Below are 12,682 nucleotides of genomic sequence, written 5' to 3'. Positions count from 1 at the left end.
TCTTGCACAAAACGTGTCAAAGCAGATGAGTTCCCAGCTGGAATGGAGTGCAGATACATCTTGCCCAAGCCAGGACTTTGCAGGCTGTCTCCCACATATCCTGGTTCTCCTTCTCAGGAAGTGTTGGGGGCTTCTCCCTTTGCTAGGTGTGACAAGGGTGTATCTACATTATGCAATAGCACAAACCACAACAATAAACAACTCTGCAAAGCAGCAAACACAGTGACAGACTTATTTCATCGTGTGGTGACAGCTCATCAGAGTAGCCCTGAGATGATGGCATACATGGCAATACTCACAAAATGACAACATCAGCAAGAGCCCTGTGTAGTGATGTGGAAATACCGCAGAAAGCATGAGTTTGGAAAAATATGTGAAGTGCTGAATTTTCCTATTACATCAGTCTTTCTGGTACTACAGATCCCCTTGTTTCTGGGCTGCAGAAGGGAGAAGCACCGGCTCCAGTCCTTTGGACCCAACGCATGGTCCTCAGTCAGGATCCACAGACCTCCTTGCTCCAGTGGAGGGAGAAGGCTGGGCACAGCTGAGGATGCGCTGCCCTGTCCAGTTCTGCTGAGCCAGGAACACCCGGGCTGAAATAACCCCGTCCCACAGCGCTGCCTCCCCCAGCCCCTCCTGCCTGCCAGTTTGTCTCTGCCCTGCGAGTGCAGCGTGAGGCGGTGATTTGGTGGATGCTGTCAGCCCGGATCTGCCGAGCCGATCCATGTGACTCATGCTCCCCGCAGGCTCTGCAGCAGAGCACTCGCATCCCTCAGCCTTCAGAGCCAAATGACCCTGCGTGTTTCTTTCCATGTTCCCAAGGTCTAGAAGGGAAAAAGCTGTGCACTTCAGCCTCTTCTAATTCCTTTTTATCTTGGAGATGGGAAGGGGGGGGGGGGATGGGAGAGGAAGGGCAGTGTTCAGTGCCCATTTGAATGGCTCATTAGCCTAACACTGCCGCAGAGAAAGGGTGGCTTCCATCCATCTTCTCAAAGGTGAGGGCAGAGCTGGAGTACCAGACTCTTCCAAGATGTTCAGCTTTGGACTGGTTCCTTTCTGAGAGTATTCCCAAGTGTGTGTTTCCTAGGAGGAAGCCCAGGGTCTGTAAGTGCACTCACCTCTGAGCAACACATCCAAACCACAGCCTTTGCCTCATGCGTGTCAGCATCCTTCCTTGGCATCCCCCCTGAAGAAGCCTTTGGCTCTCCTTCAGTTCATTTTCCAGCCAGCTTGGCCAAGTCTTAGAGGTACTTCCAGATTTGGAGAATGAAAGGACAGCAGAATAAGAGGTGGTGGCAGAAATTGCCTCACTGGCAAGACATCAAAAAGGAAGAAAGGAGAAATCCCAGCTCCTCAATGTTTCAGCACCAGCTGGCTCGTGTCAAGGTGCCTGTTTCAGGCTCCAGTGCTGGGAAGTCCCTCCTCTGAGCTTGTCCGTGTGCTGTGTGGAGATGAGGACTGGGCATGGACAGCAGGAACAGCAGTGCTGGCTGCATGGGGACCGTGGCTCCCGAGGGGCCAGCACACCACCTGAAACGTCGAGGGGAGCCAGAGAGCTTCCCTGGCACGGGCCAGCTGCAGCCAGCATGTCAGCACTGCTCCTGAAAGCCCAGGCTATGTTTGAATTAAATGATTGTTCTGGCCTTGGGAAACTTGAAACATACCTAGAGAAGCTAGAGGTAAAATGAAAATTGCAATTCAGTGCTACAAATTTAAAGCAAAGAAGTAAATTTAGCTCCTTCCAGATATTGTGGATTCCCAGACTAATGATTCAAGAGCTCCTAATTATCTTTTCTGTGTATGAGAACAAACAAGTAAGTGTTCGGTAATTTTGGAAAGCAGCATAATTAAATTCTGAAATGACAGTTTTACATCTCTTACAGACTGGAATTCACTGAGCTGGGATACCAGTGATGCCACAAGAGCAAGAGGGATGAAAAAGGGGTCCCTAACACTCAGGAGAGAAGAGCACACAAAGCATTGCACTGGATGGGAAGGGGGATGGGGGGAAGAAGGAGGACATACACAGCTCTGCAAAACAGCATGCAACATCACAACAGCATATATTTGACAAGGCTACCCTGGCAATTCCTTTTCTCATGGTAAACATCATATACAAATATTTATGCACATGACAGAGAAAAGAAAATATTTTGAGGGTGCCTGGCTGTGTAAGTAAAAACATTCAGTGGCAAATAGGCATCCCCAAGTCCAAATCCTAGCTTATACATTGTGAGCCCTAAGTATTTCTGTGAAGTTCATAACCAGCCCTAGCCATCTGTCTCCTCATGAGAGCTATTATCAATTGCCCATTTTGCAGATGAAATATCCGAGAAATCTCACTAAATCTTGCTCTATGGTGCTAGAAATAGAACCCAAGGTTTGGATATGACAAATATACATTGCAGTCGCTGTCACTGGAGGGAGATGCTTGGCTGGGTTCTTGTTAGCCATTAACCACACCCTGCTCAGAGAGCCAGGAAGGATGCCAGGAAACCTGCTTGCAAGCACACCAACGTAGCCTCACAGGAGGCTGTATAAGTCATGTTGGGGCTCTGAGGGTGGATTTAATTGCATCCATGATCCGTGAGAAACATATGAAACCTCCCATGGTCCCTATCAAAGTCCTGAGTAAGAGCTGCAAGCCATCAAAACCCTGTGAAGCACATTTGGCTGTCGTGTAAATGCTTCTGCTTTTAGGATTCTGCTGTTTGTTCCTTGGTTAATGAGCTCTGTTCCTTTAAGGATCCAAGGTACCTCTGGGAAGTGCATTTCCCTGGACCTGCAGAGCTGCTGTCCAGAAATAACTGATCTTTATGCAGTGAACTTTTCCAGAAACCATTTCATACCCCGACATTGTAACAACACTGTTTCTTCAGGCCTGGATGCCTTGGACTATTTTAGTGAGCTGAGACTTTTGACAGCAGGTTGCTGGTTGGACTAGAGCCTGATTCTGTAGGAATTAAAAATTGCTCCCAGCTGTGTCAGTCCTCTTAAGAGATCAGTCTTGGGGAGGGGAGGGTCACATTTCTAGCCTGGACTTCTTAGAGACACAGGGAACCCTGCACTGTGAGGCTTCAGGATTTCCACCTCTGACTATTGGTGCTCCTTTGCATGTGCATTGTCAATATACAGCATATACACAATCACAACGCCCCTCTTATAAAAACCAGTGAAACCAGATGTCTGGCAATCTTTAAAATACATTTAGATGAGATGGATGGACAAGCATCTGCTTGGGAGTGTGACAGCCCTAGGGTAAGAGCTCTTCCTCTGACAGAGTTTGTTCTGTTCACAGTAAATCTTCAATTTTTTTCTTTAATTCAAAGTAATAACCCAGACTAATTTGCAAACACATGAAGCTTCCTTGAGACTGGAGGACTGTTCCCACCCAGCTCTGCTCACCAATTTCTGTCAGGTGTAGCCTAAGCCATGAAGAGATGCTGGGCTGCAGCTTGTCCCTTCCTGTGTGGAGAGGAGGCAGGCAGGGAGTACAGAAAGTGCTGGAAGCTTGGTTTGCTGTTTCCCTGAGAGAACACGAGGATTTATTCACCCACACAAGCAGGCTAACAACTCATACTAAGGAGACTCAACTCCTGAATCAGAAGAGGACAGTGATGTGGAAGTTATCACATTAAGCAATTCATCCAAATGACACAACTGAAGCTGCACAAATGTTTACATTTGTGGATATAGACCTTCTCACTTCAAGGCATAAACCTCCTGCAAATGATAGAGGTTGAAAAGTGTCAGAGGGGGGACACTACTGTCCCTTCTCTCTTCTTTGGCTCCTGCTGTTGCTGGACTGGCAACTGAGCTGAACCACCTCAAGACTGTTCCTCTGTGGGAAAAGGAAAAGCCAGATCATGGCAGCATTGTCACCACCTGTCTTCCTCAAAAATATCTCTTACCACCTACCTAATACCAAGCTGGATCTATTCTAGTGGTTCCTCGTTCTACTCACTGTCTCCAAAAGCGACCCTACTCATGACAGCTATTGCCATGCAATTCTCTTTTTTACCTCTGAAACTGCCTTGGCTGCTGCCCCTGGGCACGAGAACCAGCAGTACCTCCAGCTTTCTTCCTCAGGAGCCTCTCCCTCTGCTGATCCTACCAATCTTAGATGAAATTCCTTGCTATCTAAGACACTTGGGGTCACCTCAGCCAATACTGAGAATGATAAATGAAATCTGTCCTGTCAGCAGGGTGATAGAGCAGATCCTGGATCAGTAGATCCACTTCAGCAAACAGGATGGTGAAGCAGGAGCAGATCTGCAGAGGGAAGCAGCTGATGATGAAGACTTTTTGGCCACATTATAAATGTCTGGGGACTTACTTCAGACTAGCCCTAGCCCAAAGCAAAGCTGAATTCTCATAGTGGTCAGAGCACATTTGCTGCACATCTTGCAGGTCCTTTCACCTAAATTGTTCGTGTTCTCCTAATCCAAACTGCGGTGCTAATGCAGCTGTGCCCTATCTGACCACGAACACGGATTCCTATCCCAGTTCTGATGGAGGAAAGGAGGACACATATATTGGCAGACAACAGGCCTCAAAATGAATGAGAACAAGGAAGGTATTGGTGCCTTCACTCCAGCAGCAAGACGGGTAACAGGAAAATGAGATGTCTTTTGTCTTGTGAAGACTTTCTAGCCAGGATTGCTCTGGCTGAGGTGACGCAGCCGGAGGGGGAGCTTTACCCCTCTGACATGACCAAACCATTGCTCTGAGCACTACTTCCACTCGATCTCCTGTCCTCTCTTCTGCCTTTTCCCTGTCTGTAGGACCACAGTGTTGGTTGGTGATGGAAGAGGCCATCACAGCAGCTGTGCAAAGGCACCCTGGACAACCGATGCCCTGGGCGCCTTGCCCTCCAAGCAACCTTTGCAGCATCAGCTCTTTGCCTTTCCCCTCACTTCGCAGCCATCTCCCCCACATCTCGCACGGCCTGGGTGCCCCCTCACATCCCTCTCTGGGAAAGGGAGCCGGTGCCTTCTTGTCCTGCAAGTGCCCTGTGGGGCGGCCCCGGCCCGTGGGCAGGAGGGCTGCACACGACGGGGAGCCGCCGAGCCTGGGCCGTGTCCGAGCCGGGCTCCGGGAGCGCGGCCGGCCGCAGCCCGCCCCGTCGGGAGCGGCGGAGGGGCCGGTGCTGCCGGGGCGGGGGCCGGTGCCGGGGCGGCGGCTCCCGCGCCCGTCCGCCCGTCCCGCCCCCTGGCTGCTCGGCCCGGCGGTGCTCCCGCCGCCGTCCCCCGCCGGCGCTCCCCGCCCCTCGCCCCTCGCCGAGCCCCGCCCGGCGGTGGCCGGAGCGCGGGGCCGGGGCGGCTGCCTGCGGCGGCCGGAGCTGCGGCGGCGGCCGGGCCGGGGGCCGGCACAGCCGGGCAGAGGCGCGCACAGCCGCGCGGGGCGCCCGTCGCCATGGCAGCGCTTGCTCCGGCGAGAGGTAAGATGGGTCCCCCGGCCCCCGCCGCCGCCGCCGCCGCGATCGGCCCCCGCTCCGCCGCCGCCGCCGGCCCCCGCTCCGCCGGGCGCAGGGCGGCGCCGCCGCCGCCGGGCACGGCCGCGCCCCGGGGCGCCCCGCGGGCTCCGCGGCCCCCGCCCAGCTCAGCCCAGCCCAGCCCCGGCCGAGCCGCTGCGCTCCGCCGCCGCCGCCGGGCGAGGCGAGGCGAGGGGCGGCCGGAGCCCCGCCGTGGCCGGGCCGCCGAGCGGGGGGCGAGGGGAGGGGGCGGCGGGGCAGCGGCGCGGCTCGGCCCGGCCGGCCGCGTCTCCCGGCACCCCGGCTGGCTCTGTGCGCGCTCCTTTGCAACCATTCTGGGTCACCTTCCCCTGCGAGCCCCCTCCCGCGCCTCCCCTGCATCGGCGGCCCCGCGAGCGGCTCCCGAGCTCTCCCCCGCTGTGGGACGGGCGGTGGGGCGCACCAGGGAGCGCGGCCAGGTGAGGACGGGTTTCCCCGACCTGGGCATCCTGCCTTAGCTCGGGGGCACTCCGGTCTCTGCCAGCGGGAGAACCACAGCTTGAAGCAGAATTGGGCCCCAGAGGCAGCAGAAGCAGGAGGATTCCAGCCTCATCGAGGGACCGGTGTGGGCCAGCAGAACAAGCTGGGGTGGGAAGGGCGGCAGAAGGAGAAACTGCGAGGAAATTCATTCCCCTGGGAATTATCAGAGATGGGTAGTTCGGTAACTGTCTCCAGAGGCCACAGGCCTAACTGCAAGAGTGGTGATACTGGGGGGGAAAAGATGAAGCAGAGTAGAATGGGGGCATCGCCAGTCCAGTCATGGCAAATTGCTCCAAGCAGGGAGGAAAGGAGGCAAAGCCTCAGGTGGTCCCAGAGAGGGTGAGAAAATACAGATAGGCAGAAGGAAGTGGGGGGGTGGGAACTGAGCCATTAGCTCAGGCTGGGGTACTGAGCTGTCAACATAGAGATGAAGTTTACATCTGCGCTGGTCAAGACACAGAACAGACCTGTACCTTCTTGGAATACACTGCTTGGGTGTCCCCTATGGATGAAGACAGAGAAGGGGGTCTGACTGGTAGGACCAGGGAAGGCAAAGGTAAGGAGTCTCAGGAATAGGTTAGTAGTCTTGTTCCCTGGGTTTGTGACTGTGGGGGTCTCTGGAGACCAGAACTGCGCCAGCAGAAACATGTTGCTGAAAGACTTGTGTGTCAAGAAGGTGGAATGGCAGGGTACCATTGGAATGGTGGAATGCACCCATGGATGGGAGCAGCAGGTTAAAAATCAGATCATTGGCAGAGAGAAGCTGAGGTCCAAAGACTGTTGGAGCTGTGGGAGCTATACAGCCGAAACAAGGGGTGTAGCAGCACATGCATGGGGATGGCAGGGCTGGAATTGCAAGGGATGATGCAGATCAGACCTTCCATGCCAGAAATGGCATTAGCAACACTTTGGGTAGGGAGCCTAGGACTGGAAGGACAGGGAGCATGGTCTCAGCAGCTCTGGCTTGAGTTGGTGGGGACCAGAGTCCAGTCTGAGCTGTGCAGGGACTGGTGCAAATTTGGCTCTTCTGTTTCCTGAAAGACATAGGGAATGCTCCACACTGTCTAAATCATGACAAGGTGTTAGTGTGGGCAAGGAGAGAGAGAGAGAGATCTGGGAAGATAGAATGATCTTAAATTACTTTTTCTCTTTTCTCTCTTCTACAGTGAAACTCATGCCCTGAATCTCCAAGGGAACCTTTGAAAAGGATCTTCCCCTCCCTGCCATCTCCTTATTGTTTGCCAGCTGTGCCCTGCGCAGGAGAGCTTTAAAGACCAGCAAAAAGAAACAGCGAAAAGGACAATGTAGTGAGAGAGCAGTGAGGTCTTGGGTAGGGAGCCCTTTGAATCTTGTTTCTCACCCTTCCCTCTTCGTTGATAGCTCTCTGACAGCCTTGGCAGGAACCTCTACCTGGCCACCAGCGCAGTGGCATTTGGTGAGAGGGGAATTACACTCAGTGTATGCACCACCCTCACTTTTTCATCGGGACCTCTGCTCTTTTTCCTGTCATCTCTGAAACTCTTGCCTAGCTCCTCATTCCCTAGGACACTGGGAAGCAGGCACTTGCTTCTGACGAAGTGTTTGGAGTCCCTAGAAGTCCCTGTTTGTGTGTGGCTTTCACCAGTCCCAGCAGAAGGTGGCCTCTGAGTCAGAAGGTGTCTGGTGGGCACATGAAGTAAGGAGAGCTTTTTGTCTGGGAGAAGAGTGGAGGAGAGTGATGTAATAGATGGGGAGGAAAAAAAAAAAGTGAGCCCAAGCAAGTGAGGGAAGAAGCACTGGCAAGTGTTCATGAGAGAGAAAAAAGGTGGAAGAAAGAAAAAGAAAGAGAACAAGGGAAAAAAAACAGATGAAAAAGTTAGAACAAGGGGAAGAAATATAATCAAATAGAAGGGAAAGGGAAGACTGGAAGCGAGACAGAGTTGACGGCTGTTCTGCCTGGCACCTGGTGGCAATGCCTTGAGAAACCCTTCCAGCGTGCAAACAACTCACATTGCAGCAGCAGATGAGGAGAGACGTGGCTCCCCCAGTGCTGAGTCCCACTCACCCTCTTACAATATCCCAGCAGCAGAGGCAGGGTGCAGTCTAGCAGGGTTGGCAGCATGGGGGACTCTGAATCAGAGTCCACCTTGCACAACAACTCGCTGTGGTGGCTGGCATGTGGGATGTTAGCTCTGTTGGCCAACTCTTGGATTATCCTCAGCATCACGGCCAAACAACAGAAACACAAGCCTCTGGAGCTGCTGCTGTGCTTCCTTGCTGGCACACACATCCTTATGGCAGCAGTACCCCTCACCACCTATGCCGTGGTGCAGCTGCGGCGCGAGTCCTCCGACTACGACTGGAACGAAAGCATCTGCAAGGTCTTTGTCTCCACCTACTACACCCTGGCTCTGGCCACCTGCTTCACAGTGGCCTCCCTCTCCTACCACCGCATGTGGATGGTGAGGTGGCCGGTCAACTACCGCCTGAGCAATGCCAAGAAGCAGGCTCTGCACGCAGTCATGGGGATCTGGATGGTGTCGTTCATCCTCTCCACCCTGCCCTCCATCGGCTGGCACAACAACGGCGAGCGCTACTACGCCCGTGGCTGCCAGTTCATTGTCAGCAAAATAGGGCTGGGCTTCGGCGTCTGCTTTAGCCTCCTGCTGCTCGGAGGAATCGTCATGGGCTTGGTGTGCGTGGGTATCACCTTCTACCAAACCCTGTGGGCGCACAGGAGACGCCGGCGGTGCCACCATCAGAGGGCAGAAGAAGCGTCGTCCTGCTCTTCATCAGCACACACCACTTTCAATGTGCCAGCCATTGTGGTGGAGGACGTACGAGGTAAAAGGAGGTCTTCACTAGACGGCTCCGAGTCAGCCAAGACCTCCTTGCAGATGACCAACCTCATAAGCGCCATTGTCTTCCTGTATGACACGCTCACTGGGGTGCCTATCTTGGTAAGCATCCACTTCTCCCTTTGCCTTCAGAGTCTGCAGTTAAAGTAGATTTGCTTTTCTCTCAAGTTTTAGAGAAGGATCTCTCCTGTCCCACCAGCCGCAGAACTGCCGCATCTGAATCTGTGTTATTCTGAGCGGTGGTTTTAAAAAGATTGCAGTAATTCTCTCATCCTTCCGCAGCAGCATTTTCTTAAATCTAAGCCTGGGGAATACACACCACACAGCTAAAACCACTGTGCAAGTTTTAAGTGGCTAAGAGGAGAGGAAATTATTCTGCAAACTTACTTGTAAAAACAATGAGATTTCTATTTCTCCAGTTTGCTTCTGATACACCAGCTTTAACAGCTGATGCATCCAGTTGTCTTTTTCCTTCTGCTTGTGTGGCTGTAGGCAGCATTCAGGTTTTGGCTAGCCGGTCGATTCTGTGCAAAATTGGAGAGCTGGAGAAGTTCTCAAAAAGAACCCTTAAAAGGGGAGAGGCTGAGTCACAGATTATTTTTTTCCCCAGCGGCTGTGTCCTTTGTTAGCACCTATTTAGCTCCAGCCGGGAAGGAGCACAGGAAGAAGGGATGCTAGCACCAGGTCTCATGTTAGAGATATGACAGCTTGGAATATGGTCCAGCAAACCTGGGGCAAGACCCCAGGAGCAGGTTTTCAAGGGGACACAGGATAATTACTGGATGAATCCTTTAGAGACAGATTATGTTCTGCTACAGAATTGATTTGCATTACCTTTCTGCCTTGATCCCTACTTCTGTCTCCTTGGCATTGTTGCTTTTTCTTGCCTTAAAGGTCGTGAGCTTTTTCAGCCTGCGCTATGATACGGCCCCCACCTGGATGGTTCTGGCTGTGCTCTGGTGTTCCATGGTGCAGACTTTGCTGCTCCCCTCTTTCATCTGGTCCTGCGAGCGCTACCGAGCAGATCTCCGCACCGTGTGGGAGCAGTGTGTGGCCATCATGTCTGAGGAAGACACAGAGGATGGTAAGCTCCTCACCACCCACAGTCACCTCTCTTCACTAACCAACCTCCCCAAAAGACTACAGAGGAAAGAGGGGGGGTCTTTGGGAAAAGGATCTTGTGGTGTTGCGGGTGGCTCAGTGACATTCATGTTACCGCTTGAAGTCAGCAACCACGAGAAAATTTATTCTGTGGAGGGCTCTGCCGCTCGCCGCCTTAGGACTAGCATCCAGGAAGCATTAGTGCAACATCCTCCTCACTAGTTGCAAGCATAGATACATTGTGTGTGGCTGCCAAACCACAACCGAAGTGACATGCTGGGCCTCAGCCCAGCTCGCTCATTCAAGGGTCCAAGACCTGGCAGTGAGCAATTCAAAGGCAAGACAGAAGAAATAGGGCACTGAGTGGGTGCTTTAGTGCTGCTGCAAGCAGAAAGACAAGGTCCTCGTTCAGAGGTGAGCCCTGAGGGCTGCAAGTAGGGCAGCACAAGTCAGATAAGCATTAGGATGGTGTCCAGGTGCCCTGATAATGCTCCTCTTCTGACTGAAAAGTGTTCACTGCCGTTCTCGTCACTGCCAACAGATGGTGTGTGTGATGATTATGGAGATGGCAGGATCTGCAAAGTGAGATTCGATGCGAACGGCGCCGCAGCTGCGAAGCGGGACTCTCGGGACATCAAGCTGCTGCCCATGCACCACATGTTGTTGCCCCAGGACAAGGTGCATTACCTGCAGGTGAGCCAAGAGCTAGCGGGGCAGCCCCACAACCCACTTCCTCCTCTGTCGGGTTCCCACGTCTTTGTGTCCTCTTGACTCTCCTCTCTGCGAACCTCAGCTACTCCCTTCCTGTTCTGACTCTTCCAGTCTTCCATCACCTGCCCCCTCCTCTGTTTTCCAGGTCCCTATCTCACGGAGAATGTCACATGATGAGACTAACATCTTCTCCGCCCACCGCTCTGCTCCATCCTTCCTACACAAGTGGTCTTCATCTGACGACATCCGCATTCCCACCCCCCGCAAGCCCGGGGGCCCCGGTTTCTTGCCTCCCCAGCTGCATGACTACCAGCACCGCCGGCGGCCCCCGGAAGATGAGCTGACGACCCTACGGCAGTTTCTGGAGGGGGGGCTGTTGCCCCGGGGCTCCAGCTCCAGCGCCTGCTTCTTCCGAGATGAGATCACCACGTTCATCGACGAGACACCGCAGCCCAGCCCAGCCTGCAGCCCACGGCACTCCCGTCTCCTGCTCGCATCACGCCGCGACCGCCGCCTCTCCCTCGGCAGCAGGGAGGAGGAGAATTCCGACCGGCCACGGCGCTGCTCCGTGCTTGGCAGCGAAGTCTGGCATCTGCAGGATGGAGAGCAGGCGCCATGTGAAAGGACCCCAGAGGCCTGCGAGCCACAGACCTTCCAGGACCCCAAACTATGAGGGACAGCATCAAAAACATTCAGTGCCATCACAGTTTTTAAATAAAACTTCAAGCGTTCCCTTTGTCCCGGGACCCAATCACTAATTTGCATTCTCATCTTTCTCGCCAGCAGGCAGAAAACACGGCACCCCATGCTGGTGGGGGAAAGAGAAGTGGGACAGATCCGCAGAAGGGAGCACAACGGACGGACAGACAGCCTGTGCCTGCTCTCAGGTTACAAACACATCCACCGCTGCCACCGCCACTTGGCACCCTTGCCAGTCCCGTCCCTTTGTGAACTCCACCCTCGCATCCGCTCTGCCCTAAGAGACAAGGCAGGCGCAGAATGGTATTAAAATTCTATATTTGGAGTGTCAATCGTGTGTCTGTTTTTAAAATACTATATTAGTAATAATTTTGTTTCCATAGAAACAAAATTATTGGCCCGGTGTTTAATGAAGCTTCACAGGCTTCTGGAAGGGAAATGCAAAATGTGCGAGGCTCCTTTCCTCCCTCTTCATCCTTCCTTGTCAGTTTCTCTGAAAGGCAGCAGATGCTTAGCAGCCGAAGAAAGTGAATGATGCCCTTAGAGGAGTTGTCATGGGAGACTGGGTGAAAGGTCTTTTGTCCATTTCAGATGTGGTGCTAAGCAGGAGAGGCCTCAAGTTTTTAACACTGCTCAGCAAAAAGGTTTTGCTTTGAAGCAACTCCAGGCTTGGAAAGAATTAAATTCTCTCCAAGAAGATCCTGACCCTGAACATCTTATTTCACCAGTGCAAGCTGTTGATTCCAGTGCAAACTTTATGTGAAACTTCAGATCGCCCAAACTTCTCAGCCAAACAGGAAAGCTGACAGAAGCTTCTGAGGGAAGTCCCCCTCAATTGCCCCCACCAGCAAAGCTGGGAGTGGTGAGGTCTGGAGCAGGCTCCTGCCCCAGACACAATTCTTGGCAGGGAGGTGCGAGAGTACTGTGTGGGAGATGGACCTTCTGGCTGGTGTTGGCTGTCATTCCAGCCAAGGGCAAAGGTTTGGCATTGTCCCAGGGGAGGCAGTGTCAGAGGGAGATAGGTATCCTGTCATGCCCAAGGCAGTTCTCCGTGTGATGGCAGTATGAAGTGTCCAAGCGTGACTCCAAGGAGAGGCGTCCTTGGAGGCCTTTGAGTGACCCACCCCAAAGGGAGGGTTCGCGCTGGGGAGGCCGCCCGGACCAGGGGCCCGTCAGACACAGCGGCGGCGGCAGCACCGGAGCCCCCGAGACAGCGGCGGCTCTCGGCCGGCGCAGCGGGACCTGGGCCGAGCCTTCCCGCCCACCGCGGCCCCGGACCGGCGCCGCCCCCGGGGTGGGCCGAGCCCGGGGCCCGCCAGGACCCCTTCTCCTCCTCCTCCGC

General features: G+C 53.8%; 1 protein-coding gene across 2 annotated transcripts; it reads left to right on the top strand.

The window, feature by feature from the left end:
* Nucleotides 1-5,352: 5,352 nt before the first annotated feature.
* Nucleotides 5,353-11,672, top strand: GPR162 (G protein-coupled receptor 162). 2 transcript variants are annotated; one of them, XM_058045346.1, is made up of 5 exons: nt 5,353-5,440; nt 7,159-8,931; nt 9,724-9,913; nt 10,472-10,623; nt 10,787-11,672. In XM_058045346.1, the coding sequence occupies exons 2-5, from the start codon at nt 8,092-8,094 to the stop codon at nt 11,312-11,314; spliced, it is 1,710 nt and encodes a 569-aa protein (XP_057901329.1). In that variant the 5' UTR covers nt 5,353-5,440; nt 7,159-8,091; the 3' UTR covers nt 11,315-11,672. The 2 variants fall into 2 exon arrangements, with proteins under 2 accessions (XP_057901329.1, XP_057901330.1); XM_058045347.1 differs by lacking the exon at nt 5,353-5,440 and adding an exon at nt 5,851-5,931.
* Nucleotides 11,673-12,682: the final 1,010 nt, after the last annotated feature.

Source organism: Melospiza georgiana, chromosome 2 (assembly GCF_028018845.1).
Source record: "Melospiza georgiana isolate bMelGeo1 chromosome 2, bMelGeo1.pri, whole genome shotgun sequence".
Taxonomy (NCBI): Eukaryota; Metazoa; Chordata; class Aves; order Passeriformes; family Passerellidae; genus Melospiza; species Melospiza georgiana.
The sequence above is the reverse complement of the archived record's forward strand: the minus strand, read 5'-3'. Positions and strand labels throughout refer to the sequence as shown.